The following is a 17,912-nucleotide window of genomic DNA, read 5'->3' as shown; positions in this document are numbered from 1 at the left end:
CCCATGGTAAAATATTGTAGGACAGCGATGGTGAACCTTTTTTGGCTCGTGCGCCAGAAGTGGGGGGAGCGCAGGGGAGTCGTTTGAAGGCATGCCACACCCATAATGCAATGCGCGACCCCCCCAGTGTGCATGCGTGCAATACATGCACGACCCCCCCATTTTTGCAAGCTTTTTTCGCCTTCCCCAGGCTCCAGAGGCTTTATAGGAGCATGGGGAGGGCGAAAACAACCTCCCCCCCCGAAGCCCACCGGAGGCTTCAGGGACCTTCGGAGGCCTCCAAAGCAGTCAAAACGATCCTCCGAGCAAACCAGAAGTGACTTCTGGTTTGCTCGGAGGGTCGTTTTAAGCGCTCTGAAGGCTTCAGGGACCTTCAGGAAGCTTCCCCGAAGCCTCCGAAGCAATCAAAACGACCTTACCAGCAAACAGGAAGTCTGTTCCCAAACGTCCGGTTTGCCCATAGGGCTGTTTTTTTTGCGCTCCAGAGGCTTCAGGAAAGCTCATGAAGCCTCCGGAGGGCCTCAGGGGGTGGGAGGCTCTTTTTGCCCTCCCCAGGCTGCTATAAAGCCTCTGGAGCCTGGGGAGGGCGAAAAATGGCTTTAAAAAAGGGTGAACTCAGCTGGCCAGCGCGTACATGCGCGCTGGCCAGCTGACAGGGCAGCGCCTTGCCTGCCCTGACAAATGGCTCCACATTCCACCTGTGGCACACGTGCCATAGGTTCGCCATCACCGTTGTAGGACTTTAAGACCTTTCACTAAAGCAGGGGTGTCCAAACTTGGGAACTTTAAGACTTGTGGACTTCAACTCCCAGAATTCCCCAGCCTGGCTGGGGAATTCTGGGAGTTGAAGTCCACAAGTCTTAAAGTTCCCAAGTTTGGACACCCCTGCACTAAAGCAAGACAAGACGAGAAGCTGGTCTGTTTACACTGGTTGTGTTCCTTCATCATGAATACACAGAATTTAGAGTTGGCCCTGAAAGCAGCATTTGTTAAAGAGCAATTTTCACTACCTCTCCATTCAATTGGTCCTCTTTTGTCTCTAATCCAATAAAATAATATTCCCTGAAGCACTAAGCAGGCACAACCTTCATTGAGGGGTCCTTGGTGGTCTCTGAGCTTGCTTTTCTTGAAAATGTTTCAGTATCCAAACTAGGAAACATCACTAGAAAGAAGTGAGATTTATTGCCAGTTTAATTCAACCCCAAGCTACAAATATTCTCCTTTACTGGTACATTCTTTATTTTGCTGCTTCCAGGGAGCGTCCGCTTTAGATTCTTCCCCAAAATTTTCACAGACTTTGCACCTGCCTTTATTCAGTGTAAATGTTGCTAGATTGGATAGCTATCTCGGGATTCCGTTCCGGAGAATGAGTTCCCTATAAGAAAGAACATACAATACCTCGTGGGGGAAAAGTCATTATTTTGATGGCGTTGATAATCTAAAACCAAGAGATGGCGCCACTGCCCCATATATTCACGCACGGTAACTGTGTTTACTTCCTAATGGCAGTAGGATCCTCCTCTTCCTCTTCCGAGCCTACAGGTCGAAGAAGAGAGGCTGCGTGGTTCTAATCGGGCGGCGAGTAGACCAAGTATGTGCGCTTGTTATTTCTGCCCTGTTTTTCTTTTCTAATGGCGAAAAGAGAGAAAGCAGGGAGGCAAAGCAAACGGAACAACCTTCCGTTGCAGGAATGTTCCGCGTAGCTTCTCTCAATTCAGTGTCCCCCAGTTGTCTTGTAACGCAATTCCCATCATGTGCGGCCACCCTGGCACGTTGTACCCAGTGCATCTGGAAGGTACCGGATTAAGGGCGAGATGGCCGCAGCGGTTCTTGGGAGGAAACAAAGGATTCAAGAGAAAGCGGAGGGAAAACGTTTTCTAATCTGAACCCCCTCGAATCGCTTTCGCCTGAAAAGTTTAAGGTTTCATCAGAAAAGCGGCGACTCGAGTTTACTCCCATTCCTTGTGAATCCCATAGCTTGGAGGTTTTAGTTCTCTTGCTAAAAAAACAAAAAACCTTGACCCAGATTAATTTATTGATCACCGGCATTTGGAGATACGCGAAGCCACTAGCAGGTTAAAGCCACCGAATGGACTTCCAGAAAAAAATGCAAGCAGCGTTACGGATTTTTAAAAAAAAACTAATTTGGCACTCCGAATTCTTTTGGAATTGCAATCCATCTGCATCTGTAAGAGGAAGACCTTTAAATTGCCTAAATTACAACCCTGCTTGCTTCTACTAAGAAGGGTATCCAGTTATATGTTATGAAACATCCATGTATAAATTCATGCAATGCGTTGCATGGTTGCAAATTTAAAATAGCTGTATTTGGAATGGTGGCTATCTTCCTTCAGCTTGCTTTTAGGCACATCTGCACAAAATGTACAATATGCAGTATTATTGACACCAACAAGTTCATTTAACACAAACTATCCCATGTCCACATTAACCCTTAAGACTCTCAGAGGCCTCTAGAGTTTTCTAGAGTTGTAAAATGCTGTAGGATTGTAGTTTTTAATGCGAATTAATTAATAACTATAAGCAGGAAAATACCATTACTCCCGAACAGAGAGACTTTTAATTTGCTTCATTATTACCCCAAATTGGAAATTGAAAGTTTTCTATATTATTAAAAATATTGTTGACTTTGATCAACATGAAATCAAAAGTCTTCATGCATTAGCACAATAAGGACATTGCTGATTAAAATTAAAGTGAAAGCCTTCCTGCTTTGTGATAATAATAGTTGGATAACATGTAAACAAGTAAATTAAAATCCTACTTTACAGAGCAGGCATATATTATGGAACCATCACTGTAAACTCATTCGGAGCCTTGGTACCCATCCTCTGGCAATTAAAAATCAGGAGAGAGCAGAGCTGATGCATCTTTCCCAATAGCTACAGAATGGGTGAACTTCCTGCCTGCTGCAAACACTACAACATTTTAAAAATGAGGGGACCATATGGAAGATGGAGGAAAAGACTTCATGGATGCCCCATCTTTTATCTTATGTGAGCCCTCCTCTTCAAACAAATGCATCAGCAGAGTTTGCATGTTTCCCAAGTTTTTTAAAAAATTCTGTTTCTCCTCTCAGATAGAGCAAATTTTCTATGCACTACCTTAAGCTAAGAAACACTAGTATGGAAAGTTTATAGGAAAGTAATTCAAAGTACAGTAATTGTTAACAAGGCTAGTGTTTTTAGTTCTCTGTGAATTGGCCATTCTTTTTGGTGATTTATTACCTGCTGACATCACTACAGAAAAAAAAGTCTTGTATCTGTTTTGGATAATGGAACTGGTACTGTTGAACTACAGCATAAGTACAGTATACTGTCAACGGTCCGACTATCAAACTCAAGAAAAGTAAGCACTCTCAGGAACTTTGCAATCCCAAAGGCACAACTTTATTGGATACACAATTTTGGTACTGAGGAATCAAAACCAACTCTAGTTTTTCCTGTGCAATGCTTGTATAGTTAAACAATAGCTTCTCTTCCCCATAGCACGTTGGTCACGTTGTCCAATTATGAATCGTCCTTTTGTTTTGAGAACAGTTCATTTTTTTGTTGGACACCTCCATCTGTGACTTTGGTGGGTCTGGGCTCTCACAGTCTGTTTCTGGAGCATCTGCATTCTTTTTCGCCCTTCCCTGCCCCCAGTTCTGTGGCAAATTGAATAATGATAAGACCCAAATGTTTCAGAAGTGGTTCAACCTTAACATATACTGGAATCTCCATGGACATATTATGTCAGCCTTTATTTTGCTTCTTGCTCTCAACATTATAGGAGAAGCAGTATATTATAGGGTTTCTTTTCTGTGTAGGATAGTGATATTTCCGCATATAAGTTGTATATAAGTAACATGCAAATAACAAGCAATTGCTCTCAAATGTACCGTCATATTAGCTGCCTTTCTGTGCTGCCTTGTGGTCACTTGTTCATTTGGAAATTACTTGAAATGGAGATCATCTTGATAGCAGGTTTATGACAACTTGCCACAGCCAAGTTGTTGTGACAAACTCGCCACAGCTAACTCACCATGGGACAACTGGCCCTGGGACAAGAATTACACTAACATCGAAGAACTAGTGAAATAGAATCATTCAAGAAAGGATGACAAAGGAGGTACAAAACAAAATGTAAATCATAAAAATTGACATATTTTAAATTACCTTAAATAATTAAATTGAATTGTCCTGCAGCACATTGTCCCATGGCAAGTTGGCAATGGCGAGTTGTCCCAATTAATGAAAGGAGAGGGGTGGCTGATAGCACCCCTCTCCTTTCATTCAGAGCTATAATGCTTGGAGGCAAAAAACATATACTGGATAGAGATTTGGGGTTCCTGATTTTACCAGAACAGTTCTTAATTGTTTGCTGTTTCACTATTTGTTTAATTTTTACAGTGCAAGTGAAGTGCAATATTGATGGAACTGAATATTCCCCTCTTTCAGTGTTCTTTAACTGTTCTTAAGATCTGTCTTTGGCTTCTATTGTGTGTGTATTGTGTTCAAGTTGCTTGTGACATAAGGATGTTTTCAACTTTGAGATGTTCAAAATGACTGCCACCACAAAATGAGTGTTGTGTTAGCTGTTTATGGGACAGATTAATTTTACAGAAAGGGCGGATTGTTCTTTTAGCTGCACCATTTACTTGAGAAGGAAAGGGTCAGAGTATTCTAAAGGGCACCGATTGAAGTCACAAAAAGCAATCCTGTTTTTAAAATGTACTGTGAGGAAAAGCATGTTTACATCATATTTTACAAACTTCCAGATAAGCTGTTTGGGCAGTAAACACCCAAAGTTTAAACTATTTTTTTCCTGGAGAACATGGGAAATTGAATATCAACATTGCAATTCTATGCTTGTCTTATCAGAAGTACATTTCGCTATGTTGGGTTGGATTTATCTTGAAGTAAATTTGTTGAACAATTAACAGTAAGACTGAAAAGAATAAAATGGAAAGTGAGAATGGCATTTTGCCAAACATTATTTTGCTCCAGCACTGCAAAATATCTGAAAAATATTTTGGTATTTTGGAAGGCTTTGTCTTAAGTATTTTATATCACTCATAAAAATCTTTGCCTCTTGAAAATTAATATATTGCTTCACATGATAAAATTAGAAGGAACGAAATTCTCATTTAGTGAAGAGAGATTTAAAAAATACTGATACCTGAACCCTAAATTAACTTGGGCTTTAAAAAATAAAATTGATTCTGTGGAAATTTAAATGGCTGCTCTTTAATCTTAACCACTCTGTGCTAAATTTGGATTTATTTATTTTTTTGTCTTTTAGTTCGCAGTTACCACTGATACGTGTACCAATAGACAATGGTAAGATTTGTTTCCTTATAATTGCTAATGTATTTGATTTGTTTCATGTTAATTAGATACAGAGATTTATTCCAATTGAATTGCGGCTGAAACCATTTAACACCCATTTGGATGTATGGGTGTTGTCATGTATGGGCATCATTGTCAATGACTTTCATACAGTAATAAAAAAGAGGAAAGAATGCAGAATAGTTTAGTAAAAGTTGCTCCATTATTCAACACTTGCACTTGGTATCACAACAAATCATTTTACCTTTCAGTGTAAGTACTGAAATTAATAGACAATGTGATGGCAACTTCAATCAGAAAATTTTGGAAAGTGAATGCAGAATCAAAGGTTTCGAAAACAGAATAGTTCATCCTGTAATGTCTTTTCTATAACTTTGTACTGAGGTATGATTTATCTTCCAGTCAGATTTTGAATATAGAAATTGTGGGTATTTGAGCTCTAAAATTAAATCAGAGTAATAGACTATTAGATAAGCAGTTTTAAGATGATAAAAGAATGTGGTAAGAACATAAATCTAAGCGGAGCTGGTAATCATCATGGAAGGCAGTTATAATAAAAAAAGGTTTGTATTTTAGCTCTTAAGAGGTAGGAGTATGTGTACATATATTTGTATGTGTATATATAATCCATGCACTCATGGAAAATTATGGGCCAATATTTCCCCCCATGCTCCAGTTTTGTGGGTAGATAGATGTTTTCCCAGTCTAGTCTTATAGGCAGATTCTGTACCTAAGGGAGATAAGAACCTAGACTTTCACACTTCTGTCCATCACTTTAATCTACCGTATTTATTCGAGTATAACGCGCAAAATTTTCTACCAAAAAAAGAAATCAAAGTGTGGGTGCGCGTTATAAATGAGGGCTGGGGTGGGGTGGCAGTGGCGGCCGGTCCATTGAGGGCACAGGCGAATTGTAAATTGTAAATTTCCAGACTGCAGCCTCGATCCCGGCCTCAGGCGGCGCCGCGCCGTGCTCAATAGTCGCAACTCAGCTGCCTGCCGCCTTTCCCCTCCTTTGTCTCCCAGCCGGGGCGGCCCACCGCCGAGTTGCGACTATTGCCGCCGCTGCTGCCGCCGTTCACAGGACCCGCCTCTCACCCTCTTCCTCCAGTCGGCAGGAGGAAGAGGGTGAGAGGCGGGTCCTGTGAACGGCGGCAGCAGCAGCGGCAATAGTCATGGCCGCACGTGTTCAACAACGTTTTTTTGTCAATTACAATGCTTGGTGTGAAACAAAATTTTATACCGATTTTTAATCGAAAATTAGGGGGTGCGCGTTATACACGTGTGCGCATTATACTCTAATAAATACGGGTAATTTAATACAATATATCTGCTTAGCATTGTTCCAGTGGTGCCATACCTAGCAACTAGGCTTTTGCTCTTCATATTTAATGTCCACATAGAATGTGTGATTGGGAAAATTCATATGCATTCCATAACCACATCACTGGAACAGAAGTTAAACAAATAGTATTTTGATTGTTATAAATAAGCGGCATTAGTTTTGCATCCATATGCACAAAAACATTGTAGGCTTATATATTCACCTCTTTCCAACTTGGTACTTTCAATATTTCCTAACCTGAAATTGTCCATTTGTTCCCCTTATAGTAATAAAATTTGTAGTCTGACATCTCTTAGGACACTAGACTCAAGACGTTGTTCTCATCAGAATCTTACAAGTAACAGCATTATAATTGTCTTTCATGTTTCTGGTTGTTTTTATCCCTTGTAGCTTCTAGAGAAATACATAGTACAATTTCTTCAAGGTTTAGAAAGGCCAGTATGTTCTTTATAATCATCTTCTCGATGTATTTGTCTTCAAATCAGTTCTGGACTCCTGGTAGTGCTTTGACTTGTCCCTGCAGTTTTCTTGGCAAGTTGTTTTTATGATTTACCATTGTCTTCTTTCTAAGACTGAGAGAGAATGATTGGCTCTGGATTACCCAGCTGTCTTTGTGCCTAATATGAAACTAGAACTGAGTAGTTTTCTGATTTCTAGCCTGGTGTCTTAACCACTACTGGCTCCATAATCATGCTAGATTTACAAAAAAGGTTTGAAGTCCCATGTTTAAATGTTTAAAATATTGAGATTTTTATTAACATTCTATTTAAACTAGAAGTTTTCGCAGATCACTTCTATCCCTTTTTTTTCTCCCACAAAAAAGTTTGGCTTTGCATCAGAATCACAATACTAATCAGTTGAAGCTATATTTTCTGTCCGTCTTCACAATTAACAACAGCTTTGCAAATCTGCCAGCTGTACACTTTTTTTCAATGAAGTTGCCACCCAAATAAGCTTTAGAAACAACATTAATATTTTGCAATTTAGCAAATAATGTGATTTCCTTTACTGGAGATTTCAGGTTTTTTTACTGGTTGAACTAACCCATTCCTTCCATACAAATAGAATAAAAGAGGGTTTTTTCATGGAAATTTGTGACTCTGCACTTTATTAAGAAAAAAACCTTATTTTATTTTATTTAGAATCTACAAAAAAAAAAGATTCTGATAAAGTGCACACAGCTACAAATTCTCAGGTCCTAAAAATATCCTAGTAGCAACTGTTAGCATATGCAAATCTACAAGTTAGAATAAAATAACCTGCATGTGTCATGAACTTGTGGTGTAGGAGGTTTGCATCTGAAAGATGCTAAATTAAAGAAGATTAAGTTAGGATATCAGGCGTAGCATTAGACTAATGGATTTCTTTCATACTGGGGCTGAATTCTGATATTTGCGTCCAAAAGATATTATGTTAAATATAAACTTGAATTCTGAGTTTTAGGGGATTTTTTTTTATCTGTTTCGACGGCTGATTGCTTTTAAATAAGTAGAAACACAAAAAGTAATTGCCAATAACATTAACAAGGAGGAAAAGTTGTATGCAAAATAAGCTAATCTTTGGAGCAATTTGTTCTTGTCCTTGCAAACTGTGTCTTCAAAAGGCTATTGTGTAGTCCTGGCCGATTAAAATAATGGGAATGTTGCCATTAACTTCAGTGGCATAGAGACTGAATCCATTGTCAAGTTCCCTCCCCCTCTCCCAAAATAAAGCTTTTCAGAGATGTTTGAGAGTGGAGGAGAAACTTGTATTCAAATGTGTCTGACAGTATGTCCTACTGGTCCCTGGGAACCAGAAAGTGAAAGTAGCCATAAACAAAAGGAGATTGACCTCTTAAGATTCATTTGTTAAAGCTGAATACCAAGAATAAATACATTTAGGCTTCCAGAATTCATGTATTCTTAAACGTTTGGGCTAAAATGGCACTTTTAGAAATCAATCTTGTCAACTTCTGGGATTTGGTGAGCAAGACATATATTCATGATACAGAAGGTTAGTTGATTGTGTGGTGTTTAACTTTTTTCCCCATTGAAATAAGAATATGTTTTTCACTCTTAAAAGTAAAAAAGAAGATTCCATAGTGCTGAATGAAATGCAGCTCTCTTGACTTAAATTATAGGGGCATTTACATAATGGAGGACGAGGACACTTTTGAACATACATGCACATATGCATGTGACTGGACTTTCTGGACAAGCACTTGCCATAGCTTTTCTTCAAAGAATAGGTAAAGCAGGCAGATAGATATCCATTTGGAAGTCCCAGGTTCTATATATTACATCATCTAGAACAGTGATGGCGAACCTATGGCATGCGTGCCACAGGTGGTGCACGGAGCCATTTGTCAGGGCACGCAAGGCGCTGCCCTGTCAGCTGGCCAGCGCGCATGTGCATGCTGGCCAACTGAGTTCACCCTTTTTTACAGCCATTTTTCACCCTCCCCAGGCTCCAGAGCCTTTATAGGAGCCTGGGGAGGGTGAAAAGAGCCTTCCCCCCCCCCCCCAAGGCCCTCTGGAGGCTTCATGAACTTCCCTGAAGCCTCCGGAGCGTAAAAAACCGGCCCTACAGGCAAACCGGAAGTTCAGGAACAGACTTCCGGTTTGCTCGGAGGGTCGTTTTGATTGCTCCGGAAGCTTCAGGGAAGCGTCCTGAAGGTCTCTCAAGCCTTCAGAGCACTCAAAACGACCCTCCAAGCAAACCAGAAGTCACTTCCGGTTTGCTCGGAGGTTCATTTGGACTACTCCGGAGGCTTCAGGGAAACATCCTGAAGGTCCCTCAAGCCTACGGAGCGCTCAAAACGACCCTCCAAGTTTGCTCTGGAGGCTTCCTGGTGATCCCTGAAGCCCCCTGGGGGCGGGGAGGCTATTTTCGCCCTCCCCAGGCTCCTATAAAGCTTCTGGAGCCTAGGTAGGGCAAAAAAGCATGCAAAAAAATGGGGAGCGCCTGTACATGGATGCGCACTGGAGGGGTCGTGCATTGCATTATGGGTGCAGCACGCCTGCACACTACCCCCCTGCGCTCCCTCCACTTATGGCACGCGAGCCAAAAAAGGTTCGCCATCGCTGCCCTAGAAGGTAGCTTTATTCAGCAGCTTCAACCATTTTAAATACAACTTTTGCCTTTGCCTTTGCTTTGCAATTTCATTGACCTTTTGTGATAGAAGACATTGGAACGTTCTCCAGAGCAATGAAATATTTATTATTGTATGGACTGTCTTGGTTATTGAATGTGCCAGTTTAGGCTGAAGAACTTAAGATAATTGGTTCTCTAGATCCTCATACATTTTAAACTTTTTTTTTTATAAACAAAGTTTTATTGGGTTTTTTTTTTAATTTACAAGGGAAAAGGTAATGGAAAAGGTATACAAATTTTGGCAGTTGCAAAGTGTGGTAGGCGCCCCCTCCCTCCATACTCATAGTATACATCTAAATAAAAATCATTAATACATAGTAGTATATAGTCAGCATATTAATTCTATTGGTACTTTCGATCAGTTTATGTCAAAAAGATTTTCTTATTCATTTTTGTGATCTGAGCTTTCTTGGTATTGCCCCATCTCCCCCCGTCGACAGAGCTCCGGCCCCTCCCGTGTCCTGCATGTCTGTTATAGGATCTTCTGTTTTTTCTAGGTGTGTTTTGTTTTTTTCCATAAAGGCCTGTGCCTCTATGGGTGTATTGATTCTAATTCTTGTCTCCTCCCAGAATATTAACATACCTTCAGGCATCAGCCATCTGAACCACACCCCCTTCTGGTATAATTTATTCGCTAATTGCGAATAATTTTTTCTTTTTTCCCACACTTTCTTGGGGATCTGTTTCAGAATGGTTATTTCCCTATCTTGGTATGTCAAGGCTTGCCCCCTTTGTGCACTCAGAATTTCATCTCTTGTGCTTTTTCTAATGAATTTAATGTGTACCTCCCTGGGTACGTTGTGTGTTCTAGCATAGGCTGAGTTCACTCTATAAACCAGATCTATCTCCCACCCCATCTGTTGTTTTTCTTTATGAATGTATTCAGCCAAAATACTTGTCATGATGTCCGTTATGTTTTCATCATCTGCTTCCCTCACATTTTGGAATCTAAGGTAAAAGGACATTCTCTCAAACTCCATTTTCATCTGTTGGGTATCAAGTTCTTTGTTTCCCTTCTGCACCCCCTCCACCCCCTCTCTCATCTCAGCCGCCCCACCCTCCAAAAGGTCCAGTCTCTGTGAGTTCTTATTAATTTGGGCCTGATTCTCTTTAATTTCTTCTTTCATCTCCTTTAGTTGTTTTTTGATTTCCTCTTGTCCCTGTAAAAGTTGCTGAAACATTTGTTGAAAGTCCATCTCTGTACTTTTAGGTTGCATCAGGGCTGTTATCGTTGATTGTGTAGCAGGGCTAGAAGTTGCTGATGTCGGGGCACAGGTAGCAAAGCCAGGCTTTCCAGGAGGTGGTCTTTTAGGAGGCATTGTTTATAGAATAAAGAGTTCAGTCAGTGTAGAGAATGGACAGTCAGAGCGGCAGAGCAGCCAGAAGAGTCCAGGAGGCAGAAGGTCCAGGCAGAAGAGAATTTCTCTAATCACCCTGGCAGTAGAGCAAAGTTTTTCACTCCAGGGAGTTCAAAGAGTAGCAATCCACAAGAGATTTATCTGAGTAGCACGGAGACAAAGACCGGAAGCCTGAATTTTTAAAGGTGGAGTCAGGTTTCACAGTTCATGAAGACAACGGAAGTGTGCCATCTTGCCCTGCCAGCTTCGGGTTTAGAGGCATAACAAAGTTTTCAAAGTTCAAAGTTCCCAAAGTTCTCAGATCATCAATATATTATGAGGTTAAGTTAAAAAAAAATCACTTTAAGAAGGGGTGTGGCATCATTGGTTGGCTCTCCCCCCTCCTCCTTCCCCTGGGGCTGAGAGCAGAATTGTTCCAAGCCGCCTGTCCGAGGGGGGGGGAAATCCCCCTCCCTCCAGCCGCACCTCTCAAGTCAGCCGAGAGAAAAAGTTTTAAACTGCTGGCAAATTCTTCAAATCAGTAAAGGGAATGGAGGGAAGTCTGTGCCTCACCGCACCGCAGCTGCGTCCTTCTGCTTGCTCATTCTCCGCACAGCCTCTCAGCGAAGACGCCCACGCGTCCTCCGATCTGCTCCCCGGTGCCTTGGGCGATGCGGGGGGCCGGCCGCCGGCGATCTAGGGATCCCCCGCGGTGCTGCCCCTCCGGCAGGACGCCTCTGCGGGGCGTCCTGTGCCCCCCCAAAGAGTGGGGAAGCCCACCGGTGAACTGGAGCGAGCAAAATCTTGCCCGTCGCCATCAGCCGCCGGAACCGGAAGTCGTCATACATTTTAAACTTGACAACCAGACGTTGTCAAGAGTCAATGTGAAAAGAGCCTGCCAAAGACCAGGAAACAGCAGAAAGCAAACTGGATGTCAGAACAAGCCATGGAAACTTCCAACAAGAGAAAAGAAGTCAAAGCCAAGAAAGACAATTTGTCAAGAATGAACTTAACGAAGAATTTCAGAGAACATCATTTATAAAAATATCAGTACAGTTAGTATTAGACTTATGACCACAATTGAGTCCAATATTTCTGCTGCTAAGTGAGATATTTGTTAAGTGAAGTTTGACTCATTTTACAACCTTTCTTGCCACAGTTGAGTGAATCACTGCAGTTGTTAAATTAATGACATGGTTGTTAAGTGAATCTGGCTTCCCCATTGACTGATTGTCAGAAGGTTGCAAAAGGAGATCACCTGACCCCTGTACACCGCAACCATCATAAATATGTCATTGCCAAGCGTCTGAAGTTTGATTACGTGACATAGGGGTGCAGCAAAAGTCCTAAGAGTGAAAAATGGCCATAAATCAGTTTTTTCAATGTAATTGTAATTTTGAACAGTTGCTAAACGAACTATTGTAAGTTGAGGACTACCTATAAAGAAGCTGGAAACAGACATGCAAAAACAAGATCTTCCTAAAGACCTCTGAATTCAGGGGGGGGGGGAATCAACCTCAAATTGGCATGCTAAAGATGGACAGATAATAGCTGATTTAAAGAAGATTGAAGATGAAAGGTGTAAACTGAAATTCTATACAGTAGAGATATCAACATCTAAGAGCATTTTCAAGAGATTGTATTAAGGAAAGCTTAATCAAAACATGTTTCTTTTGGCAAATAATAGCACTGTTCAGCTTTGGAATTTGGCACCACACTTGGAATACTGCATTCAGTTTTGGTTGCCATGATGCAAAGAAGATATTGAGACTCTAGAACCAGTGCCAAGAAGAGCGTCAAAGATGATTAGGGGACTGCAGTCTAAAACATAAGAATGATTGCTGGAATTGGATAGGTCTAGTTTAATGAAAAGAAGGACTAGGAGTGAACATGATAGCAGTCTTTCAGTATCTAAGGGGCTGCCACAAAGAAGAGGAATCAGCTTATTCTCCAAAACATCTGAAGGCAGGACAAGAAAAAATGGATGGAAAGTAATCAAGGAGAGAACCAACCTAGAACTAAGGAGAATTTCCTGACAGAAGAATTAATCAATGGGATGACTTGTCTCCAGAAGTTGGCACCACACTTGGTGCTCCAATATTGCAGGTTTTAAAGAGATTGGACAATCATTTGTCTGAAATGATATAGGGTTTCCTGCCTGAGCAGGAGGTTGATCTAGAAGACTCCAAGATGTCTCTCAATTCTGTTATTTTAAAATTTCATTTGCAAATTACTAAATGTTTTTTTTTTTTCAAAAAGTTTTATTGGTTTTTTTTAAAAACATTTATGTGGAAAAGGGTAAGTGGAATTACAAATTTTGGCAGTTGCAAGTGTGGCAGACGCCCCCTCCCTCCAAACTCCTAGGTTACATCAAAATATCAAATCTTAATACATGATCATAAAAAGTCAGCATATTAATTCTAGAAGGAATAATTTTCAATCAATTTATATAGTTATAATATATAGTCTAGTTATAAATTCATTTTTACTTTCGGTCTGTTTATAACATTGTGATTTTCTTATTTATTTTTGTGATCTGAGCTTTCTTGGTGTTGACCCTTCACCCCCCGCTGGCAGAGCTCCGGCCCCTCCCGTGTCCTGTATGACCGTTGTAGTGTCTTCTGTTTTTTCTAGGTTGGCTTTATTTTTTTCCATAAAGGCCTGTGCCTCTATGGGTGTATTAATTCTGATTCTTGTCTCCTCCCAGAATATCAGCATACCTTCAGGCATCAACCATCTAAACCACACCCCCTTCTGGTATAATTTATTCGCCAATTGCGAATAACTTTTCCTTTTTTCCCTAATTTTTTTGGGAATCTGCTTTAGAATGGTTATCTCCCTGTCACAGTATGTCAATGTTTGCCCCCTTTGTACACCCAGAATTTCATCTCTTGTGGTTTTCCTAAGGAATTTGATGTGAACCTCCCTGGGTACATTATGTGTTCTGGCATATGCTGAATTCACTCTATAGGCTAGGTCTATCTCCCATTCCATCTGCTGTTTGTCTTTGTGTATGTATTCAGCTAAAATATTAGTCATAATGTCCCTTATGTTTTCCCCATCTGCTTCTATTACATTTTGAAATCTAAGATAAAAGGACATTCTCTCAAACTCTATTTTCATTTGTTGGATGTCAAGTTCTTTGTTCCCCTTCTGTAAAGCCTCTACCCCCCCCCTCGCCTCCGCCACCCCACCCTCCACAAGGTCCAGTCTCTGTGAGTTCTTAAAGATTTGGGCTTGGTTCTGTTTAATTTCATCTTTCATTTCCCTTAACTGTTTCTTAATTTCCTCCTGGCCCTGTAGAATTTGTTGAAGCATTTGTTGAAAGTCTATCTCTGTAGTCTTGGGTTGCATCAGTTCTGTTATCTTTGACTGCGTAGCTGGGCTAGACGTTGCAGACGTTGGGGCAGAAGTAGCAAATCCAGGCTTTCCAGGAGGTGGTCTTTTTGGAGACATGGTTTTTAAAGCAAGGAAATCAGTCAAAGTAGAGACTGGGCAGCTGGAGAAGTAGGGCAGGCAGGCGAATCCAGAGGGCAGAGGATCCAAACAGATGGGGATTTCTTTAGTCAGTCTAGCAATAGATGAAAGTTTTTTCCCCAAAGAGTTCAGAAAAGAACAATCCACAAGAGATTCCTCTGGGTGACTCGGAGACAAAGACCGGAAGCCTGAATTTTAAAGGTGGAGTCAGGTTTCACAGTTCATGAAGACAACGGAAGTGTGCCATCTTGCCCTGCCAGCTTTGGGCTCAGAGGCATAATAAAGTTTTAAAAGTTCAGAAAGTTCTCAGTACACCCATAAGTTCTGGAGCTAAGTCCAATGAAAGTCACTTTTATGAGGGTGAGGCATCATTAGTTGGCTCTCCCCCCTCCTCCTTCCCCTGAGGGCGAAAGCAAAATCTTCTCAAGCCGCTTGTCCAAGGGAGGGGGGGAAATCCCCCTCCCTCTAGCCGCACCTCTAGCAGAAATCCGAAAGTTTAACTTTTTTTTAAAAAAAAATGCTGAAAGGTCCATAAGTTCAAAATAGAGGGAATGGAGAAGGGAAGCCTCTCACCACATTGCCGCTGCTTCGTTCAAGAGCGCGTTCTCCGATCGGCATGGGGCGAGGCGCGCGCACACGGGCGCCCTCCGAGACTGCTCCCCGGTGCCTAGAACGAAGCGGAGAAGCCCCCGCCAGCCGACGCCGACGCCAGGACCCTCCGCGAGCCGTTCCCTCGGCAGGACACCTCTCCGGGGCGTCCTGTGCCCCCCCAGAAACGGGGGAAGCCCACCGGGAGAGCGGGAGCAGGCAAAGGCTTGCCTGTCGCCGTAGCCGCCGGAACCGGAAGTCTCGCAAATTACTAAATGTGAAATACCAATATTTAATACATGAAACAAATGATAAAACCAACAATATTAGAATTCTGCAGAGAAATTCTTGGAGTTGAATAATAGAATACTTTTTAAAATCCACTCAAATGATAAGATTTCAATGAAATATTATACTGAAAACATGTATTATGATGCTGAAGCACAGCTTATTGCTCAGCTGACAGATCAATAAATATTTCAAACTGTGATGTTTTAATGGAACTTTTTCAGTGTTCCAAGAGGGAAAAGGGTTTGAGAATGTATTTGTGGTTCACAGCAAAGTCAACCCAAACAAAACATTTAGATATTTATCACACTATTGATGATATTTAAAAAGAATAGTCTTCATCAAAACTTTTATTTGTACCAGGGATGCTGTTACAGACAGTCATACTATCTAATACACTACAAAAATTATAAAATTGAAAAAGTTGTTTTTCAAATTACACACTATATGAGCCAAAATGAAATTCTTGCAGATAAACGTGATTCTTATATAGGGCTGTATAATTGTATAAACAATTGTTTATCAAATTAATGCCAATGTCCTAAAGAAATATTCAAAATACTAATACGTGAACTGTGTACTTACAAGCCTGTTGCTACATGCCATAGTGAGATAGCAGTTGTGCAACAAGATACTATCCAGGATCTTCAAGCTAAGAAGAGAAATTTCTTGTTTGAAATGAAACTCAAGCTCCCAAGGTTGTTCAATAATATCAAATGGATTTTCTAACATTCATATGTGATAAACATGTTGTAGTTCCTAAATGATCTCAGTTTCTAAGATCATATTGATGAGATCCATCAATTTTATCCTTCTGCTGTATTATTAAGATAGAAGCTTTTGAATGTAAGTTAGTTCTTCGGAAGAAAATCATTGTTGAGGGAATATTTGATGTTTCATTGTTTTGCCAATGTAACAGGAAAAGTGCATTTAATAATTTGTATGTTAAATAAATAATAAATAAATTTTATTATTAAAATTTATAAAATTGAATAAAAAAATAAAATAAGCAAGAAAATAGTAAGAGGACATCTATCTGACCTTGATGAATATAAATCACCAGGACCTGACAGATTACATCACAAAGTACTGAAGGAGCTGGCAGATGTTATCTCAGAAACACTGTAGTACATCTTTCAAAAATCCTGGAGCACTGGGGAAGTACCTGAGGATTTGAAAAGGGCTGATGTGGTTCCCATCTTCAAGACAGGGGAAAAAACAGACCCAGGAAACTACAGACCTATCAGTATAACATCAATACCTGCAAAGATCCTAGAAAAGATAATCAAGAAACAGATCTTGAACAACTAGAAGCAAATAAAGGTGTAACTAGTAGAATTGATTTGTTAAAAACAGATCATGTCAAACCAATTATTTCATTCTTTAATAAAGTGATTAAATTAGTAAATCAGTGAAATGTTGTGGACATAGTATACTTAGATTTTGGTAAGGCATTCGAAAAAGTAGACCACAATCTACTTCTTCGTAAGCTGGAAAAATGTGGAATAGACAACATCACCACCAGATGGATTTGTAGCTGGCTGACAAACCATACTCAATGAGTAGTCCTTAATGGTACTACATCCACATGGAGAGAAGTAAGTAGTGGGGTACCACAAGGCTCCGTCTTAGGCCCAGGCTCTTCAATATCTTCATAAATGACTTAGGTGAGGGAATAGAAGGGGAACTCATCAAATTTGCAGATGACACTAAAGTAGCAGGAGTAGCCAACACTCCAGAAGACAAGATCTTGACAAATTTGAACAATGGGTCCTATCCAACAAAATGAATTTTAATGTGGAGAAAAGCAAAGTTTTACATTTAGGCAGGAAAAATCAAAGGTATAAGTACAGATTAGGCTAAACCTGGCTCAAAAACACTAACTGTGAGAAGGACCTTGGAGTCCTTGTGGATGATCACTTGACTATGAGCCAGCAGTGTGCAGCAGCAGCCAAAAAAGCTAATACAATCCTGGGTTGTATAAACAGAGGCATAGAGTCAAGATCACGTGAAGTGCTAGTACCACTTTATAAAACCCTAGTAAGACCACACCTGGAATACTGCAACCAATTTTGGTCACCGTACTACAAAATAGATGTTGAGACCTTGGAAAAAGTTCAGAGAACTAAGATGATCAAAGGCCTGGAGGCTAAAACATATGAAGAACGGTTGCAGGATTTGGGTTTGGCTAGTCTAAAGAAAAGAAGAATTACGGGTGACATGATACAGTAGCTATATTCCAGTATTTGAGGGACTGCCACAAAGAAGAGGGGGTCAAATTCTTCTACAAAGCATCAGAAGGCAGGACAAAAACTAATTATTGGAAACTAACCAAAGAGAGAAGCAACTTGGAATTAAGGAGACGCTTCCTAACAGTGAGGACAATTAACCAATGGA

General features: G+C 40.7%; 1 protein-coding gene across 1 annotated transcript in view; it reads left to right on the top strand.

The window, feature by feature from the left end:
• Positions 1-1,474: 1,474 nt before the first annotated feature.
• Positions 1,475-17,912, top strand: part of GEMIN8 (gem nuclear organelle associated protein 8) — a 52,774-nt gene continuing 36,336 nt past the window's right edge. The window contains exons 1-2 of the mRNA XM_081946834.1: positions 1,475-1,591; positions 5,302-5,339. Coding sequence (XP_081802960.1) covers positions 5,337-5,339 — 3 coding nt within the window. The 5' untranslated portion in view covers positions 1,475-1,591; positions 5,302-5,336. The remainder of the gene's footprint in view (positions 1,592-5,301; positions 5,340-17,912) is intronic.

The sequence above is a fragment of the Natrix helvetica genome (genome assembly GCF_964273705.1).
Source record: "Natrix helvetica genome assembly, chromosome: 3".
Classification (NCBI taxonomy): Eukaryota; Metazoa; Chordata; class Lepidosauria; order Squamata; family Natricidae; genus Natrix; species Natrix helvetica.
Note: the sequence above shows the minus strand (reverse complement) of the source record. Positions and strands in the feature narration are given on the sequence as shown.